At 35.3% G+C, this 22,469-nt stretch overlaps 1 protein-coding gene across 1 annotated transcript; it reads right to left on the bottom strand.

The window, feature by feature from the left end:
* Positions 1-9,586: 9,586 nt before the first annotated feature.
* Positions 9,587-11,497, bottom strand: LOC121977418 (probable WRKY transcription factor 9). The gene is made up of 5 exons (XM_042530000.1): positions 11,231-11,497; positions 11,014-11,151; positions 10,576-10,920; positions 10,397-10,510; positions 9,587-10,294 (listed from the first exon to the last, which is right to left on the bottom strand). The coding sequence occupies exons 1-5, from the start codon at positions 11,399-11,401 to the stop codon at positions 9,806-9,808; spliced, it is 1,257 nt and encodes a 418-aa protein (XP_042385934.1). The 5' UTR covers positions 11,402-11,497; the 3' UTR covers positions 9,587-9,805.
* Positions 11,498-22,469: the final 10,972 nt, after the last annotated feature.

The raw sequence follows: 22,469 nt of genomic DNA, 5'->3' as shown, positions 1-22,469 counted from the left end.
TTTAAAATCTTAGGAAAAAGATTTTTCAAAATTCCAAATTTTGTTAGTCTTTTAAATCTGGTTTAGCCAAGGATTTTACCCCTATAAATCATGTACCTCTAGTTTCAGTCAGAGCATCTTACAAGCACACTAGGACTAATTTACTTGTATTTGAAAATACTTAGAACGGTGTGAGATGCATAGGGTACTGTCTGGACTTAAGAATGCTTATGTCAGTGCATCGACATAAGTCTGAGTGTTAAATACCAAAAATACATTAATAAAGTTAAGTAATCCTGTCATAGTCAATCTAACTGGATCACTAACTTAACTTGACTAACCAAGTGAAAATTGTTAGCCTCTAGGTGAACAGCTAGTAGCAAATGGTTAGACATGCGACTAAGGAATTAAAATTACTCATGCTTGGACTATAGGATTCCTTGAATGTTTCTATATGGGAGTGGCCTTAGCTAAAATTATTTAAATCAAGGAGCTTTAAATCAAATTTTTTTCTGTTAAAACTCATCTATGTTTTTCAAACTTTTTAGCTAAATTACTTTTCAAAATAAAACTTTCCTTAGCTAAATATTCTTGCAATTTTTTTTTTCAAACTTTGGCTAAGTATTTTTCAAAAGCCTTCTTAAACTTATAATAAAACTTTTTCACTTAGCTAAAAAGTGTTACAAGGAAACTTTATCTACCAAAAGTTAAGTGTTTTAATATTTTACATATTTGTTTTCCTCAAGTATTAGCTAAGAGGATTTTGTGACAAACTAAAATATTCTAAGTCTATTTTTTTTTAAAAAAAAAAACTAAGTTGTACTAATGTCATTTGAGCTAAAGCCAATAGTCACTTACTATACCTAAAGAGAGTATAAGGAAAATTTTGATATGGCAAAGGGGAAGAGTATAAGAAAATTCAAAAAAATTTAAAGAGGATCTTTTATTAAGGGGAAGTTCTTCACTTACTGTACTTAAAATATACTATCGTGCTTGTATTGTTCTTTGAAAATTCTTTACAGCATTATTGTACTTAACTTTGAATTTTTGTTGTCATAATAAAAAAAAGGGGAGATTGTTGGTGCGGGAAGCATCCGACGATCGAAGCAAAGTTTTGATAATGGCAAAAGGATTCAAAGTTAAGGTGTGTTGTTATCTGATATGTTGATTAAGCTTTTTAGGAAAGTCCTAAGTATACTTAGGCAAAAGTCCTAACTACGGTTAGGCAGGTGGAAAATCCTAGGGGCGGTAACCCTAGGTCCTAGGGGGTGTTAACCCTAGGCGAAAAGTCTTGGCAGGTCGAAGTCTTCGGGCAGAAATCCTAGGGGGCGGTAACCCTATGTGGAAATCCTGGTGTCGCGAACCAGGTGGAAGCCTGGACGAGTCATAGAGCGGGCATCCAGCATGAAGATCGAAAGATTTGAGCGTCGAGCAAAAGTCCAATCGGTCTGGAGGACCGAGCTGGCAAAAGGTAACTTCTCTTGAGTGGAGTAGGTGAGGGTGCATTCCCTGGAAGAGAGAACAGTAGGCGTCGGTTCGACCTAGGGTTTCCGACCGGAAATCCGAAGTCAGAACCAGACAATCCGAAGATTGTCAATTTATTTACTTATATACTATCTACTATATTCTAACTTTATTTTGCAAGAGAACATTTCTAACAATTTTTGTGCAGGGTCAGAATTGACCGAGATCGGTCGATCGAACCGGGTTATCGGTCGACCGAACCCCCAAAGCAGCTGATCAGACTTCCAGCGAGTGGACCGGGCTCGAGCAAGGGATTGGTCGATCGAACCAGATTTTCAGTCGACCGAACCGAGGATAAAACTTGACCATATCAAAGCGGAGTGAACGGATCGGGCGGATCGGATAGGAGGAGATCGCCTGAACGGTCGACCGAACCGGGGATTGGTCGACCGATCCACCTCGGGTCAAACCTGATCCCGAGACTTGGGGATCTGGATCAGTCTTACGGAGCCTATAAAAAGGAGCCTCAAGAAGCAGCCTAATCATCAATCTTGAACAGAACCAACTGTGCACGTGTACGCTGCTCCGAACACTCAAACAACGCCCTACTGCTCCGACAACTGACGGCTAACGTTCTTCTTCCTTTTTGTCGGTATTCTTTATTCAGCATATTGTAATCATCAATCTTTAAACGTTATTATAGTTATTGCCCAACGTAAACGCTCAACGAGCGTGAGCCTTGGAGTAGGAGTCACCCTAGGCTCCGAACCAAGTAAATAACTTGTGTTCACGATTGCTTTTCTTTTAATTCCGCTGCTTATTACTCGTTCGTTCTTCGAATCCGAAACGCGTGAAAGCCACGAGCGCTATTCACCCCCCCCCCCTTAGCGCTTTCGATCCAACACTTAGCTCATCAGCTCCATTCCCGTGCTATCCTTCTCTCTCGCTGCATCTTCTACTCAACTCATGTGTTCCTAAGTTCCTGTACACTTAGACACAATTCATCAAACACATAATATATAACTTGACTTGGTTGATCAACATCGAAACTAACTTTGGTACATGCAAAAACATGTCAAATGCTTATAGCATGTGGCTTGTTATACTTGTGAATAATAATTTACCACCATGGAAAATGATGAAGTCATCATATTTGATTATGTCTTTTTAATTCCTAGGCCTAAATCACCTGGGAAAGAGATAGATGTATGCTTACTACCTTTGATCAATGAACTAAATGAGCTATGGAATGATGGAGTGGAAGCATTTGATGTATCGACTGAATAAGTATTTCAATTATATGTTGTTGTAATGTAGATCATGCATGACTTTCTAGCATATGGAATGATATCTAGATGGAGCACAAAGGGTTATAAAGTTTGTCTAGTATGTGTTAGTGCAATTAGCACCAATGATCAAACTTAGGTTTTGATAAATGACAAATAAATTAAAATTAGATGTTATATTATCTAACCTTGTTACCAAGTATGCAGGACTTGATAAGTCTAGAGGATCTGACACCAGGCTAAAATCCAGCTAGGTTTGTTGGACCTGATAGCTAGTGGAAAGCCCATATAGGTCTGGAGGACATGATATATGGTAGGAAGTCTAGATGAGTCTGCGGGACCTGATAGTTGACCAAAGTCCAGTTAGATATGTGGACATGACAACTGGCAGAAAGACCTAGTGGGTCAAAGAGAATCAAGTGATTTTGCATGGTAAGTAAGGTAAGTCACTAGAGGAAAGTGATATAGTGAGGACGAGTCCCAATTAGGGACTTTAGGCGTTGGTCCAACTTAAATCAATTTTGGAAGTCTAAACTGAGACTAAAACTTGATCCTGGTCTGAAGGACATGATATAATTAATAATGCTTATAAATTGGGCAAAGTCTATTTTGCAGGTTCTATTATTTTTTTTCTATGCACTAACATGTCTCTGTAGGAGTTAGAAGAAAAAGGAATCTCAGATATTGTTCACCATAGGTGCTTTTGTTGGATTGGCAAAGCCTCGGAGAAGTTAGCCGAAACCTCTATGCTGGAGGTGCAGAGGCTCCTCATTGGTAAGGAGGTGCCTCAGTTGCAGAAGGCATGGAGGCACCTTAGGTGAATGGAGGTGCCTCCCTGCGTGGATAAGGGTTGCGGCTGTGAAGGATAAAGCCTCGGCGAACCGAGACGTCTCTAGTGAGAAAGAGGCACCTCCGCGCGAATAAGAGCCAATGTCTTTGGTAAGGATCAGATCTACCAGAGGCGCCTCCAAGGGAAGGAGGCTCGTCAGATGATCTATGAAAAAAGCTGTCGAATAATGCATTGAACACAACTTCTATGCTTAATCTCTATTGCTCTCAAGACATCTACTGCACTATAATCCTACTACAACGCTGCTCTGCCCAACATTTGAGCTCACTTTGGGCTCTTCTTTTCATATTGGGTAACAAATTTTATTTATTTTATTTTAATGGCTATATAGGGGAAGTGTAGGGTTGTTACACTTCTCTTCATTCTTGTACTCGATTCACTCTTCCGACGATTCCAAAAAAGGATTATAGTGGATTTCCCATTGATACGATTAGAGGGATTGTGGGTCTTGGAGTAAGAGTCACTGAAGGTTTCGAATCAATTAACCGATTGAGTCTTGTGTTTTTCACTTGTATTTAGTTTTTCCGTTACACTTTTTCTGAAGTTTTTAAAAAGGGCTATTTTTAAAATACACATGATTCACCCCCCCCCCCCCCCCCCCCTCCCCTCACATGCTCACCGATCCTATAGTATGTGTAACTAAAACTAAATCTCAAAGATTACGGAGTAAAATATACTACACATGTCACCGTCGATTCTTGAATTTGCAACATCCATGGCATAGAAATAAGAATTTCAATGGAAAGATTGAATAAGAATGACCACCACGAAGATTTTGTGGTTATGAGATTTTAGCAAAGTTAGATGTATTACCCCATGTGACATTCAATAAGCATTCTAGTAAAAAACAGTAGTGATCTTTGGATGATATAAATTAAATTGAGTAAAGAAGTCTATATTTTTTTGAGTTAAAGTATTGACCAGATTTAAAGTTGACATATAATTTAGATGTGACACACATTGAAAAAAACATATGTGATGCTTTGGTTGACACATTATTAAATATAGATGAAAAGTCAAAGGATACATTTAAAGTACGGTTAGACTTGTAGGATATGAGGATTAGAAATGAATTGCATTTAAAGAGAGTAAGAAACAAATTTAGTAAACTATATGCAAGTTACACATTGACATTAGAATAAAGGCGTAAATTTTGTCAATTTTTAAAATTTGTAAAGTTTCATAATGGATATGCTACTAATATATCTAGAAATGTGAATGCAAATGATGAAAAGTTACATGGACTAAAATCACATAATTGTCATATCTTGTTGCAAAGAATATTTCTGGTGGTTGTATGTAAATTTTTTTTAAAATATATGTGGCACACTAATTGAGTTATGTGATTTTTTTTTCAAAATATAACTGCAAGATATTTACACATAGCAAACTTATATAAAATGGAAGCAGAAATAGTCTTCATATTATGTAAGATGGAATGAATATTTCCTCTAATATTTTTTGGCATTATAGTTCATTTGACAGTTCATTTATACCGTGAAGCCATGTTAGTTGGACCTATTTCGTCACAATGAATGTACCCCTTTGAACAATATTTGGACAAAATAAAAAAATAAATCATAATAAAGCAAGACTTTATTATGAGTCAAATTAAGACAAGATTTAGTAGGCCAGAATGAAATAAAGATGTTCAACCAGTAACATACAAGTTAAGTGTTTTCTCACAACAAACAAGAGTGTTTGGCAACCAACATAATCTGAAATTGCCTTTGACTTTGTATAATTAAGAAAGCACATTGGTATATTCTCAACAATTGTAAAGAAGTTGACCGATATAAAAAGTAAAATTTTACATTATGTAATTTTATTATTTATATTTTATTATAAAATTATAATTTAAATATTTATTTATGCAGTGAACATTTACAATTTCTATCACATAAAGTCCAAATCAAATTCTGCAATATTATGAGAGAGGTTTTCATCGTGGTTTATAGATAAAATGATAAAGCCAAAAAATTTAACAAATTCAGAGATTACAAATGAGTTGTATTATTTAGAAATAGGACCTGATGTTAAAGTCCAATTGTATGATGTCTGCATTGTAAATGATATTCGATACCATACAAGGTCTCGTGATTCTTGCAAAATTACTCAGAAGAGTGGGGTTAGCGTACCATCATCTGCTTATGGTGATAATTTAAATTTTTTTAGAGTGTTGAAGAATGTTGTTCAACTATTTTACTCTTTTATGTATAAAGTACAATTATTCTTGTATGAATAGTTCCAATGTAATCCTAAAATTATTAATGGTTGAAGAGTTTGATCTCTTATGTATTAACACTTCTAAAACATAGTACACTGATGACTCATTCATTTTGGTCGACCAAGCAAGCCAAGTTTATTATTTAAATGATATAAAGCGTGGAGGCCATTGGAAGGTAGTATAAAATGTTCAACATCGAGAAATATACGAAGTAACTGAAGTTGACGAAGTATATGAAGAAATTAAATCAAGAAATAATTTCAATATTGAGTCTAATCAAGATATTTCATCTAATGAAGCAACTTCATTATATTTTTTTTTTAGTTTTAATACTATAAATCAAATTGTAAACCTTAAATTTTAAAGTCTAAGCTGTAAAAATAAGTTTGGTGCTCACAAAGTAAGCATCATAAGGTAAGTATAGGTATATATATAGAGGGGGACACCATGCGTGCCTAAGGGGGGACCCACACTACATGCATCATTGACTGTTGTAGTGCGAGGTCCCCCTCAGGCGCACACAACATCGCCCAGGAGGGGGTGCTCAAGAGAACATAATCGTGTGTGTATATAAAATGGATTTTGATATAATGTTCGACTCACCGTGTGTGACTATCGTAGGTGACTGAGTGAGTCGGGGCGTTCATAAGTGAGTTGGGTGCTCGAAAGTGAGTCAGGGGGTCTGGAATTAATCGAGGCACCCTGATTTCTCAGTGAGTCATGGACATCATCGTACACGGGGCGACGTGCAATGTAATACCTTTCTCTCTATATATATATATTATGTTGCACACCTATCTATGAGCATCTAGTATTATTTTTTTAGGGTTTAAAAGGATATAGTATTTAAGCTAAATGTATATATATAAATAGTAAAAATTAAAGAGACTAGTGTTTAATTAACTCATTAAATTTTAATTAACCATCTTTTTTTAAATTAAAGTAATTTCTATTATTTCAATTGAAATGAATTAAGATTAGTTAGTTTTAGTTATTTTTTATCAATTGTCTCACCAGAGGATATGAAGCATGGCAAAACAGTGAAGCTAATCTCTTAATTACGAGAGGATTAGTAGGTAGGCTTTCAAACACCCCTAATGTTGGCTTTGCTTATGAAGTGCAGGGTATGGTAGATTACTTAACTTCCCATGGAGTCAACGCCCTCCCTGGACGAAGTCTTTCAACAAGGCATTTACAAGGCCTCAATTGGGTAATTAATCCCACTCAAATGAGTATTCCAATGCAACCATATGAAGTCAATAGTCAAACAAAGATGGATGGACGAATTTCTCTAAGCTTCAATAACTATGTTGTTGCACAACCAATAGAGCAGCCTGTTTACAATAATAAAGATGATGAAGTCCAAGAAATTCTGGCGGTCCTTATTTAGACCAAGCCAGGAATTTATGCCTATTATAATGGAATAGTAGAAGAGTACTATGCTGAGCATAAAGACTATGAAGACTATGATGACAAAGGAAAACAAGTCACTGACAATGAAACTCGGAACTCTTCGCAAACTGACCCACATATTCTTGTTAACAAAATTTCACAACATGTAGTACTACCGCAACGACAGATGACGGGATCCGCTGGACTTGACATAGCAGCCTGCCATACAGTAATTATTGAACCAAATGGACGGGAACTAGTCCATACAAGACTTCGCATTGAATCAGACTGGCCTCCTGCTCTGGTTTGGCATGGAACAACGGAGTAGAAGTTGGTGCTGGTGTTATTGATTCCGATTATCGAGGTGAAGTTCAAGCCCTTTTATTTAACCGCACTAACATACCTATTTATATTCATCTACAATAAAAAATTGCGCAACTAATCCTCGAAAGGATAGCTTTTCTGGAAGTATATGAGGTACCCCACTTAAGCTACACTGATCGCGGAGATAAAGGATTCGGTTCTTCGGATGTCCCTATGAAAGATACTCAACCTTCGACCTCACAACAACCTGGTCATTTCACGTCGGTAGATATTTTTGCTCTTCTAATGCCACACGAGACAACTGCAATCCTAGTACAGGATGACTCCTCCTCCCTTAATAATTATGAGCAGGACCATGCAGCAACTACAAGCCCATGGGCCTCTGTACAGCAGTCCATGGAACCCACTCTTAATTATAAGAGGGACGACGATTCCCATTTGGACTACATCCAATATTTATCCACCTTGTCAACCCACCAACCAATCTAGGATAACTATTCTAACTCCGAGGATGAATGGATAAATCCTTTCGCAACAAAAGATGGTGGGGAATGTGAGCTCGTTGCATCCAATTGTGAAATGGAATATCCTTGCTTAAGGGGTCTAGCTGAAGACATACCGACAGAACAAATTTATTCCACCAGCACGGTTATATCTCCATATAGACCACCTACCGACACTGCAATGGGACCACCAGGATATATGTATTAAAATACCAAAGATACAATTTTTGTACATGTGGTTTATTTATTTATTATTATTTTTAGTTTATATCATATATTCAATTTTTCAAATTGACCAATTCTAAATGTGACCGGTTCGATTCCACATAAGTTTTTCATCGGTCACCATACATGTGGCTTGTTTGACTCCTAGAAATATTGGTAATAAATATTAGTAATGTACTTAATCAATTAAACTCTTCTCTAATGTCATATCTAGAGATCTTTTGATCAATTTAGATATATAGATTAAGATTAGTCTTAATCAAAGTGTGCATCATGACTATCCAATATCTTAAAATGCACTATCAATTTTACAAAACCTTTCACATAAGTAATTTTCATATTATTCAATCATCTTATATCACCAAATTAGATGAGTACTGTAATATATAATTTGCTATTCAAGAGCTAAGTTAGATATATATTGCCAATAATTTGAGATGATAAAGAATCATGATTAATGGGAATTCTTTAACCTAGCTAGCTAGTGCTACACCATGATTGCATTTGTTCTTCAAATCTCAACCATATAATCTAAGACACAATTTTTCTACTTGTGTGGAGCTAAACTAAGAATCTCCTATACAAGAATCTAAATGGCGATTGGTGGAGTGATGCATTTGCTCACTCAAAAATATAATCTTCTATGTAGCTAAAAGACCTCTAAATCTATTAAATCATGATTCTATATACAAAGAGAACGTGCATCCATGACAATAACCTCATTTTTCCGGCACTTGTCCGTGAATCATGATGCATCAACCTCTTGTTTGTTTGGATAGCTATCTATTTTTTTTAATCAAATGAATTATAAATCATTTGAATTCTTAACTTAATAAACTATACTATCAAAATTTGGGCAACATTGGGGTACGTGCTCATGCAAGCTAGCTACGTTGACCAAGGTACCAAGGTCGTCGCGTTTAGCACGAGCCCATGCACCACACTATTAAATATGCCTATTCCCTTGCCATTGAGCAACACATGGTCAATATTAATTGTAGCCTCATACATTATCTTTTCTCTATAACCATAGTAAATAATCATTTAAGATTCTCTTTTTGAACACTATGTCGATCATCACTTATCATTTAAGATAGTTAATTACATAATTGCATTCATCAAACACTAAGGAAACTTAATCACTAGCATTAATTCTCAAATTATGTTAAAAAAGATAAATTATGAGATCAACTTATAATTGATAGTTAATTGCCTAAGGAACTAGTCTAGTTAATCATTCTACAATTGTTGATCAATGTCAAGTTTGCTTTCCATTGATGTAAAGATAAAAACTCAATCATTGATCAATATATGCCCAACTTCTTGACGACGAAATTATTAATGATCATGTAGCTAGGAATATATGCTCAAAATTGTTTTCAGAATAAATGCAAAAATTAAGGAACTACCTACATTACCCTATGGAACAGTATGCAACAAGAAGAACAACAATGAAAGATGTAGGGAACAATAATTCTCCGCACTGATCGATCAATCAAGTCTAATTGTGTATATACCTGTGTATCTTTGATCTCTACTGAGATCTTCTACTTGCTCACGCACTGCTCTCCCCATCCTTGCGCCCTCCACCGCTCTCCTTGTCGATGAATGAGCTAATGGCCGCCGCGGCCACCGCCGCAACATTTTCAGGCGTGGACCTCTCATCCTTACTCGAGAGCCAAGGATTTCCGCCACCAAAGTGAGGACTACTGTAATTGCTCGAGAGGTAGGGCATGGCCCATGGGTACTTTACACCGGAAGGAAGAACTTGATGCTGGCCGGATGATCCCGGTGTAGCCGCGCCGGAAAAGCTGCCGATCGGATTAGCGAAGCCGCTGATCATGGAGGAAGAAGAAAAAGTTGGGTTGTGCCCCAAGTAAGGGTTCAGGTAGGAAGATGGATTAGCGTCGTTGGGTAGCAGGAAATTAGCCGCTGCCGAGGTGGCGGTGGAAGCTAGGGCGGTGGCGCCGACCGGCAAGGGGTGGTTGTGCGTCCCTTCGTAGGTCGTCACCAATATCGACATGTCCTCCAGACACCTCTGCACCTGCAAATGTTACACAAAAAAGGCAAATAGAGATGCATCTCCTTAATTCGATAAACTCAATCGAGCTAATTAGCGACCGAAATAAATTTCCGAATAAATTACCTGCTTCCTCACCGGGCACCCCGGCGCGACGGTGCATCGGTAGTAAGCCCTGGGGCACGGATTGCCCTTCGCGACCTTCTGGCCGTATTTCCTCCATTGACAGCCGTCGTTCATCTGGGAATTAGCATGCACTCTATTTAATTGAGCGGATGGAAAAACAGTCGTATGCATGCACTCACCGTAGGTCCTTGGCACCTTGCTCGAACGGAAACTCTAGTTTTTCTGGTGGCCGGGTTGATGCTTTGGGTCGCAACTTGGGACGGCTCCGGATTGGCATATCGCGGCGGCGGCGGCGGCCAGTTGCTCAATGGCGTCGACGTCTCTTTGCCTTTCTCCTGATCAGCAGCTTCTTCGGCCTCTAGTTGATCTGGATCGTCGTCGGCATAGGTTTGCAAGCTCAAAGATAAAGTCAACTCCTTGTCATCTTCCAGTCGCTTGGTTTCTTTGCTCTCGGCCGACGACTTCTTCTGCTCCGGGAAGCTGCTGCTCTGATCCCCTCCGAGAGAAAGACAAACTTGCTGCTCCTAAATTTGGCAATTAATTAACAATTACATATCGAATTATGGAATAATTAAAACTCGATAGATAGATAGATAGAAATTAGTAGTGGGTAATACTGGTTGATGATTTTGCTGCTGGAATCCCGACAACTTCGCCTGCAACTCTTGATAGTCTCTGAAGGTCCTCTCGATGACCTCTTTCAGTATCTTGTTCTCCGCCTTCATGCGTTCCATCTCCGCTTGCAGAATCCCCAACTGGATTAAGATCCACATCCAGGTACCTTTCAAAAATTAAACAGATTAATTGATTAATTAATTATCATTCGAAACTCACCTCATCCTCGATCGAATGGCGGTCGTCGCCGGCGGATCCCCTTCCTGAACTCACATGTCCCTTCCCCTTCTGCTTCGCCTCCTCCTCCTCTTTATCTTCTCCTTGTCCCCGTCGAGACTCCTGCTCATCTTTATCCTGATCAGCTGTGTCCAAGGACAGATCTATATGCATTCTTCTCTTCTCTACTTGTTGTTCTTCTTCTTCTTCTTCACGGTAACAATGACCTTGTCGTCGATCGATGCCCAACTTTTTCTGCGTCTTGACGTTCCCGAGGCGGTGGAGTCAATGCGCAAAGCGTATTCAAAAAAAGAGAGAAGGACTTCTCACACGCTAGCTAGCTGCTGCTTTCCATTGTTTTAATAATCAACTATCAATTCTACGAAACCTTTGGCCACCAGATTTACAATTTTTCTAATCCGAGGGCTGACGTCGTTATCTTCGCCGATCGATTTTCAAAAGTCTTCTCGCGACCACCACACCGTTGTTGATGATGATGATGATGATGATGTTTTGGCTTAAAACTCACGTTGCTTTACTCTGGTTAATTATCTTTCACACATGATCCTTGGCGTATTGATTGAGCTAGCTAGGTTGAATTTATTGGGATAGATATATAATGATTAGTGTGGGTCGCCACTCAATCCCAAACCTTGGGATCGAGGTTTAATTAGTTATGTTAGTCAATGCATTCTCTATTTCCGAGAGTCAGAACTGGACCTGTCGTCATGCAGAATAATATATATGCATAGTTTATGCTGAGCAAGAATATATAACTACCTGAAGCAGCCCATGACTGAGATTGCAAAGAGTGAAGGTAAATTACAGGATCGATTTATAATTTATAATCTATTGTCAAATGGTTAGAAGTGTAAGGAATTTTTTTTTCCTTGAAAACGCCCGCCAGCTACCATTATTGAAGGTTAAAGTATTAGTTTAGAAATTCACCTTTGTCCAAATGCTAATGTTTCGAGGAGTTTCATAGTTATCTTTTGATTGTATTCATTTTAGAGACGCACTTTTAAAATTCTGACAAAAAATCTCTTTGCCTGTATCTTAAGTACTTTTTACACTATTGTTAAATGATTTAGTAAACGAAACCTAATGCTTAATTTAGTTCAAATGAAATAACTCACCAGGTAACTGAATTGCTTAATCCGAACTTCTTTATTTTGGATCTCTTTATTCATTGCACTGAGAGAGGGTTTTTTTTTTTCTTTCTTTCCGTTGCTAGAGAAGGCTCCATTGTTGTTCGTGTGATTTAAACCATAATTTTTTAATAAAATTAATTTGAAGTTCTCCGAGTCAATTTAATTATTTTATTTTTACAGGACGTGCGAATGAAAATAAATAAAATGACTCTGAAGAAAAGAAAAATAATTTCATACACTTTAAAAAATATAACGTTTAGTTTAGTAACATACATATTCCATCGCTAATCCATCGCTTTGTGCAATGAGCACCAGATCAATGATGGAATATATTCCGTCGTTGACGTTTTTGCAATAGAATATACAACATCGTCACTAAAAATAACAATGATTATATATATTGTAAATTAACGACATATTTTAATAAATATGTCGCTAATTAAAGAAGATAAGTTATTATCCATCGCTAATATCTTGAACGGAATTTAGATTCCATAAGCACATTAGCGATGAAAAGTTAATATCCGTCGTTAATTCGATAAACGGAACATATCGACCTTCATTTAAAAAACTTCTTGAATTTCATCCATTTTCCCTATTTACATCCAAATATAATCAAATACAAATTATCACAAACAATAATTTTCACAGCAAAGTCATAATATAATTCATATCAACAAGCTTACAACACAAAATTATATTAACAAACATCCATATCAACTTAAACAATACAATCCATATACAAAAAAGATAATATCTAAAACTAATAGAATCTATTGCATAATATATTCAAAATTTGGGCACAGAGTTTATATCATCCATACAAGGCATCTTGATGAAAATAAAATACAAAATAAAAAAAAAAACATATCTCACTTTAGATTTTAGATATTTGGATGTATATGGTGATAGAAATATGCAATATCTTAAAATAATCATAGAAAATTATAATATAATTAGAGATGTATATAATTTTAAAAAAATAATAGCAATATTTTTCATTGAAATACAGAGAAAAATGAAAAACTAAGATAAAAGATAATTAGGAATGCTCGGGGTCCTTGGTCTCTTGAAACTCCAAACGATATGGGTGTGACATCTATGAATTTAGAGTGAACGCTGCTACGAACGCTTGCATAAAGCGGACTATCTCCTCAATTTGAGCCTATCGCTCATGCATCTCCCATGCCTCTGTGTCCCTTTTGACCATCGTCTCCTCTAATGACAAGTCAAGTCTGCAAATCCTGATTTTCCTCTCGTAATATTTGTACCTCACTAGATGAGGAGGAGAAACTAGGACGTCCCCTGATCCCTAGAGCCCTCATCCAGTCAAAGACGACAACTTTGGCTTGAGAGTCAAGCCTGTAGAGGGAGGTCTTCTTCCTTCCACCGACGACATCATAATAAATATCATTAACCTCATCGATGGAAAGAGATTATGACCTCTCTCCCTCTGCCACCACAATGAGATGTTCGTGCAACTCTAGTGGCCATTGTTTCCTGTGTCAAAATAATGACTTTACTAACCTCCATATAAAGTCTACGAATATATTTATGAAAGTTAGTATTATTACATTAATTGCTAAGGAATGTCGATCGACAAATGATCCATCATTCTTCTTATGAGTCTTGTTAAATACCTCCCAACAAGTGGTAGGTCTCTGTAATTTAGCAGCCTGCATACAGAGAGTATAAGTACATTAAAACTAATAAAAAACATATGTAAAAAATTTTTATATAACTTAATTTTAAACTTACCAAGTTAGATGCATGCTCCAAGATAGAACGGGATCCAGCAATATGTTTTGTGGATTTGATGCTCGACCAAACAAACTTTGAATTGTGATTGCCTCGAGCAATCGTTGAATTGGACTGCCAATACTGGGCAACCCAAATGGTTCTTCAAGCCTCCCAAATTGCATCAGGGACCTCAAATGGCTTGGTGCCCCTCTGCCTCTACTTATATAATATGTCCCTATATAGTTTAGAGCAGTAGTTGTTCCATTTTTTCTAAAATCGATCTCATGTCCCTCCTCTCAAATATACTTCTTATGTAATAATATATTTTAAGAATTAGTGTCATATTAATTTAAACTACAAAATACGTTTTATATTCAAAATATTTACCAAAAATTACACTAATAGGATCATGTCTTGGTCTACAAGCCTCCATGTAGTACCAGATAAGGACAATCGTTCTTTAAACCTCTTGGATATGTAGTCTGCGACCTGATGAGCATTTGGGACAAAGCTACATGGAAAAATAACATATATGAGATATGTGTGATAAATAAAAAGAAGATTAAGTACTGAAATAATTACTAAATATATAAATACTTACCAGTCACCAACAACCTTCAAAATAATTTGGTTGTCATGTGTTCTATGTCCTGGTAGCATGACTATATATGTAAAATCATAGTATAAGATATACACATTTGAAATAACAATGTCTTCTAACTAGAGAGATGAAAAAAATAAAAAAAATCATACAATATACTATGACATTGTTACTAATTTTTAATCACCTAATATCATTCTGAATCAACTAAATTAACATTTTATAAGTTCTCATTGTTAGTCTTTATTGGTACATCAACTTCCTCACTACTAGACATCTCTCCATCATCCATTTCCTCGTAAGTGACACTAACATTTATAAGTAATTGTGATGTGGATTGTATTTTTGAATCAACTGAGTGTATCTCAACTTCTTCATTTTGATATGCATCATGATTTTGGTGTTCAATATTTCTATGGTTGATCGAAGCTTTATTTGACACACTGTTAACCATTCACTAGGGTTTCTTCTCTTCGTTAGGTACTCAAGATAAAATACTTGACCAGCTTGTACTCGAAGATTAAAGGTTCAAACTTGTAACCTCAACTAAATTGTAAAAACGATATATTCTAGTATTTGTTCTTGGAGTTGAATGATATCATGAACATCTGAATAATACATACATTTTCAAAGGTAAAGCAGGATACTCAACCTTCATGATTTCCTCAAGTCTACCGTAATAATCAAATTAAGTATCATTGTTATTTGTGAACCCTTTTATGCAAACACTAGATTATACTCAAGTCTTTGTGAATAGTATTGGGACATGTGAAATCTGAATCCATTAATATAATAATTTGAGTAGATTGTTATGTTATGGAGAGATCCTAATGCAAGATTTTTTAGCTTTTCATCTTGTACATTTAATATTCTATGATCGTTCATCTATAACAAATATATATATATATATATATATATATATTTCTGTTATAGATGAACGATCATATTGCATTGTAATAAATAATTTAATCACTAACTTATATAAATTTGAAATCAAAATGTAAATTCATTCTCTAACTTGTGATCTACCTCATTTACACTTATTGATAAATTTTGTAGGTGTAGTTGTTGTTTGTACAATCTGTCAAAAAAGATAATTTAAAGACATATTAGATAACATGTCAAATATACGGAAAGCTATGTATATATAAGAGTATATATGTCCTAGCAGCATGATATTTTTATTCATTTAACTGTCTAGAAACAGTTGCACCCATTGTCTTACCAAAAATACTTAAAAAAAATAGAAAGCATCTCTAGATCATCTGGTTGATTATCATTGAAATTTCGTGGACACTTACGATGTCTAATTTCACATTATTAGTAGAATAATAAGAGCAGAAGGAAAAGTTACTTCTTCAACCAAATATGTATTACATATTGATCCCTCAACTTTTATTTTGTTACAAATATTATTCTTTATTTTAAAAAAAAAAATCTTTCAAATGGGTACATCTATCTATATTGCACAGAATCATAGTTATGCCTCATAAGGTAAATAAATAGATAGATGCTCCATTGAATAAAAAAAATTAGGTGAGAACATGCGCTTAAGCTTACAGAGTATTATTGGAGTGTCTGTCTAAAACCAAAGCATATCAGATGTCATAATAACCCTGAAAGTCAAATCTATGAAAAATATATTTAATTCTATAAATATTTGCCAAACATTTTTAAGGAAGTAGGCCATAAAAAGCTATTGGAATTAGTATTTTTATAAACATATGACAATCATGACTCTTTAATCCAAACATTTTTAATCAATTCGTATCCACACAAGGAGGCATATTTGAGGCATATTAATCAGAAAATTTGATTGTTTTTAGCCAAGTACATAATGGTTATTTACCTTCTTTGTCTAATGTATAACAAGCCTTCTGATATTTATTAGTTGTTTCATTCTCATGCAACTCAGATCTATTTACTAATTCTTTTAATTCCTCACATAATTTTATTGTATCTTTTGTTTTCCCATGAGCATTCATCATAGTATTGAAGATGTTATAGAAGAAAATTTTCTCAACATGTATTATATCTAAATTATGTTGATTGAGTAAATACTTCCAATATGACAGCTCCCAAAATATGCTTCTTTTCTTCCAATTACACTTGTTTACTCTAACAATGTACTTATTTATGTCATCAGGACCATCCTAATATACTGGTAGAAATTCATAGTTGTCAATTTCATCAAGAACTCCTTCACCTGACTTTCACACTAGAGAAAGTTTCCTGACCATTTCATTCCTTTTAAAAAATTTCTTATTTCGCTTAAATGAGTGATCAATTGGTAAAAATGTATGATGATTATCAAACCAGGAAATCTTTCCGCTACAAGGCAATGAAAATACATCAGACTCCCTCATGCAATATATGCATGCTAAGTTGTCAATCGTGCTCCATCTTGACCATATTGAGTATGCTGAAAAATCACTAAGCATCCATAACAAAGTAGCATGCATTGTAAAATTTGATTTACTTATAATATCGTAAGTCTCCAACCCTACATTTCATAAATTATTCAACTCTGCAATCAAAGGTTGTAAAAAATATCTATTTACCCTTTTTGATTTTGAGAACTAGGAATAAGCACATTAAGAAACATGAATTTGTCTTTCATACACATCCATAAAGGTAAGTTATATGGTGTTAATATAAATAGCCAAGATGAATATTAATATCCATAGCTTCCAAATAGCTGAAATCCATTATGCGGAAAGTCCAAGTCTCACATTACGTGATTTTATTGCAAAGAAGGAAACCACAAGAATGACACATTAGATATCTATTGTGTACATGGTTTTGATGCCACCTTATGTGGCTTGCTATTACGATAATGCATACAAGCATTGGAATCTAGCAGTTAATGGGAAGTAATACATGACTTTCAAGGGAATATTTTTCTTCTTCATGCCAAGCATGTGACTACTTTGCTTATAACGAGGGTGATTACACATTCTGCATTCCATCAGTTCACTATCTTTATTACAAAAGATCATGCAGTTTTGATACAACAATGAATCTTCTCTATTAGCAAACTCAAATCTCTAATCAATTTCTTTGTATTATAGATGCTATCAGTAATGCAGGTATCAGCAAGGAGCGACTCTAACATCAATTGATACATGTCATCGTAACATCATTCAGAGAAATGATGTTCTGTCTTCATGTTCAGTAATCTTATAGTAGCTGATAGGTGAGAATGGCCAGAAGGAATATCTTTCCACAATCACTAGTCTTTAACATGTTATACATTTTTTGAACTTTGGGCGTAGGTGTTTCCTCTATATTCGATTGATCATATGCATTTATTGTGTCATAGACCATTGATTGCATTACATTCACAGACCATGATGATTCCTCTAGAGCAATTGAGCAGGATGACGAAGCAACAAAAGACCCAATTTGGTCAAATACATACGACTCTCCATGACAATACTAGTTGTAATAATTTGGAACAAACTCACACCTACATATATGTGTTTTCACTGTATCCTCATCACGGAAAGATGTATTTCTACATCTATGTTGATTACATGGATATGCTAACTCAGCACCATTCATGTATTCTGAATGAGACTTGGCGAAGTTCACAAACTCTTCAACCCCAGCAAAATATTCTTGACTGATAAATCCATTGTCGAACCTATTATACATCTAAGCTTTATTCATATACATTATATTCTAATAAAAATAAAATTTTTAACATGATTATAATCATGCCAAACTAAGCATACTCATATTTAAATCATTTAGGTCTCATAAAACTAAACATGTTTTTCTAAGGTAAATGTCGAAAATCTAAATATCTTGTAAGAGTTTCTCCTATGATTAGATTAGAAGAACGAGGTCTTTTTTTATGTTTCATGAAACTAATTGCAATTGAATAGGAATCATTGTATCTCTAACTTAGTCTAATTATCAAACATCACAATTAGCATATATGATAATGGAAAACTTTAATTGGGCAATCAAAATAACACACACACACACAATAATATTGTTCTAAAAATCCAAATATACATGGAACATACACATAATATCAACAAATAAATATTGCAAGGCTGGTCGTGTGCACTAGCACAATAGGCTTGCAAGCACAATAGCCTCAGAAGCAAATCCGGCCTCGCGAGCATCACACGAGGTCGGGCTCAACCTTGCAAGCATACACGACCTCAAAGCACCAAAGCTTTACCTTGTGACGGAGAGGAGCAGATAGACGACGCTTGAAGGAGTGCTCACAGACGGTGAAGAGCTAGGGCACAGTGACACTAGAGAGTGTTGGTCCCTTACGACCGATAAGAGGGAGTGAATTGCCTTGCATGATAAAAACAAGAAATACCTTTCTCGATCTTTGGACTTGATTAAAATCAACACTTGAAAAAAAAAGTTAAGAAGTTAATTAACAAAAATAAAGAGATACAGAGATTTACTTAGTTTGCAATTAGGGGATTGCTAATCCAAGACGTTAAAAGCTCACTATTAAATCTCCTTCCAGTGGAGAAGCCTCTTATAGCAGTTAAAGCACTAGATTACAAAGTTAAACAGAATGAAGATTGTTTACAAGTATTTTGTTTAACTACTGGGATCATGGCTGTATTTATAGCCCCAATTTAGGTGCTTGGAAGGATTCTGGGCGTCTGGGAGTGGATAAAGCTTTATCTACATCGCAACAAATCACAACAGTTGGCGACTCGATAAAGTTTCTGGTCCGGGTGCCTAGACCAAATCCGGGTGCCCGGACCGGGCTGAACCAACCTCGACTGGGGCGAGCCCGGGGGTGCCCTGGCTGCCCAGGGGATCCAGCGCCCGGACCAAAGTCAACTTTAGTTGACTTTTTGTCTGAGACTTCCGCACCGGCTTTGATTGCTTGGGTGATTTTGACCATCCGGAATAGGGCTCACCCGAACTCATTTTCCGGCCTTCTCGAGTAATCTTCTGCTCCAGCTTCTCGTCCCTCGGAAACGTCGCACGCTTCCTTCTCGTCCGCCAACGTACTCTTCCACAGCCCTTTGTCCCTCGGACGCACTGAGCCCATCGACTCTCTCCTGTGTCGTCCTTCTCGACAGCTGCGTCTTTCACTTGACTTTTTGTGCTCCTAAGTTCCTGCACACTTAGACACAAGGCATCAACAGATAACAAGACCTAACTCTGACTTGATTGATCACATTAAAACTACCATGGAGTATTTACAATCTCCCCCTTTTTGATGTGAGCAACCCAAGTTAAGTTAGGGTAACAAAAAAAAATTAACAGTATGGTAACAAGTATAAATTTTGTAATTAAAAAATTTATAGAAATAAAAATGTACCCTCCATCTAGACTTAACCTCTGATTCTTCCCCTTTAATCACATTAAAAATAGGGGTATGTTATGAACACAACTTGAAATAGATTAAAAACTGAGTCTAAGGGATAAAAAATTGTAATGACTAGCATCCAGATAGTCATGAAGTTTTAAATTTCGAAAAATCTAGATTTTTTACAATTTATAAATAATTTTTAGAAAAAATAATGTGAAAAATATTTTTTTAATAGTGAAAAATTTTTGAAAATTTTTTATAACGATAAAATAGACATAGTCAAAGCAGAGATAAAACTTTCACTCAAAATTTGAAATTAATCTAAGTAATAAATTCTTTTCTACATAAAGACATATTTTTGAAAAAAAATCTTAAAAATAGTTTATAAGTTTAAAAAATCTTGAAAAAATTTCTGACTGTGTATTATAGCAAGTAGCTTTGTAAAAAAATTTCAAAAAATAACCTTTCAAGAATTTTTAATATTAAAAGGTAGTATTTGGATAAATAATTTATAGAAAATTCACTAATGATCAAAAAAAATTAAGAAAAATTTTCTAAGTTAGAGAGAATGATAAGATTTTATAGAAAAAATAAAGTTTGCAAAGATAATCCTGAGAACTATTTTTAAAATGAAAAATACAATTTTTGTTAGAAAATTCATAAAAAATAATATAATGACTAGAAGAATTTGAAAATTTTCCTACAGATAAGTGATGAAATTCTCTTTCTAAAAAAAATTAAGAAGACATTAATTTTCAATTGAAATTATATAAAAAAATTTATTTAGATAATTCTAAGTAAATAAAAAATTAAATCAATTTAAAAGTACAACATGTCTAAAATTTTAATTTAAACATGATTTTGGAATCCAATATACGTTCTTACCTTACCAACTGAATTAATCAAGAGTTTTTTAGGAACATATTTTCGTGATAATTTTCTAATTTGACCCTGATGTCATTTAAATGTCAATTTAGTCAAACTTGTTGAACATGTGAGCATGCAAAATTCTTTAAATTTCTTATTTCTGCTTCTAATTTTTTATTTTCTATTTTTATCTTATCAAAATTTTCTAAGGTTAATTTTAACTCCTCATTTTCTTTTAATAATTTTTTATAATCATTTTCTAATTGACAGGAATTTTTTGATAAAATTTTAATAAATTTAAATAATTGATCAGGAGGTAGAGATCGTACCTGACTTATCTTGTCTATCTCTTATGCTCCCCCTATAAAGCTATTTTCTTCTGATATTGCTCCCCCTTTATCGATGCTCATCTCCGATGAACTTGCTCCGTCGTCTTCTTGGTAACTTGCCATCAATGCAAGTCCGACATAAGCTACGACGTCAGAATCTGATGACGATGTTTCGTCCCATATTGCTTTTAAACTCTTGTGCTTCTTCTAGGTCGCCCTTTTGTCTTTTTCTTTGTCCTTGTCCTTGCTCTTTAGTTTTGGGCAGTTGTCTTTGACGTGCCCTTCTTCATTGCAATGATAGCATCTTACCTTTCTTTTCTTTCTTTTACCTAGCACTTGATTAAACTTATTAGTTTTAATAAACTTTTTAAACTTTCTTACTATAAAAGTTGTTTCATCATCATCGAGAGACGTTTTGGATTCTAATTCATCCATTTTTGCCCTTAAGGCAATGTTATGCTTGGGCTCCTTCAGATCTACACATCTAGTTTCATGCACTTCAAGTATAGAAAATAATTCCTCTAATGTACTTATTTCTAGATTCTTAGAAATGTAATATGCATCTACTAAGGTTGACCATTCAGGAGTCCTAGGAAAAGCGTTAAGTGCGTACCTTAGCTCCAAGATTCGTGAATTTGATGATGAGTTCTTTGATTCTTGAGTGAAGGTATGTGACAGTTTCACCTTCTTCTAACCGGACGTTGTTGATCTGGTTCTGGAGCATATCCCATCTCGCGAGTTTTGCCTCCAAAGTCCCTTCGTTTAGTTCTAGGAATTTCTCCCAAAGCTCCTTGGCTGACTTGTAGACTCTAATCCGGTTGACTTTTTATGACAGTAAAACACTTAGCAGATGAAATTCTACCTTGCTATTTGCCACAAAGTTGGTTTGCTCCTTTTTAGTCCACTGATGTTCTTCTTTGTCCATTGGTGCTACAAAACTAAACTTTATTATTAATAATAAAACAAAATCCGTTTTAAAAAATACCTCCATCTTCTTTTTCTAGTTTACGAATGTTTCCTCGAACTTAGATGGCTAGATGCTCAGTCTAACCATCGTCTTGTTGCTTCAGTTGGCGGTTAGTCCTTCTGAGGTGTCCTTACTCTAATACCACTTGTTGGTCCTTTGCGGTTGGCAAGAGAGGGATGAATTGCCCTGCATGATAAAAACAAGAAATACCTTTCTCGATCTTCGAACTTGATTAAAATAAACACTTGAACAAAAAGTTAAGAAGCTAATTAATAAAAAGAAAGA

The sequence above is a fragment of the Zingiber officinale genome, chromosome 4B (genome assembly GCF_018446385.1).
Source record: "Zingiber officinale cultivar Zhangliang chromosome 4B, Zo_v1.1, whole genome shotgun sequence".
NCBI lineage: Eukaryota > Viridiplantae > Streptophyta > Magnoliopsida > Zingiberales > Zingiberaceae > Zingiber > Zingiber officinale.
Note: the sequence above shows the minus strand (reverse complement) of the source record. Positions and strands in the feature narration are given on the sequence as shown.

Excerpts from the sequence above, each read along its gene's own strand:
- LOC121977418 (XM_042530000.1), bottom strand. The coding sequence starts at position 11,401 with ATGCATATAGATCTGTCCTTGGACACAGCTGATCAGGATAAAGATGAG. Across the intron at positions 11,152-11,230 it reads GCCATTCGATCGAGGATGAG|TTGGGGATTCTGCAAGCGGA; the intron begins GTGAGTTTCGAA and ends ATCTTAATCCAG. Across the intron at positions 10,921-11,013 it reads AGCAGCAAAATCATCAACCA|GAGCAGCAAGTTTGTCTTTC; the intron begins GTATTACCCACT and ends TGCCAAATTTAG.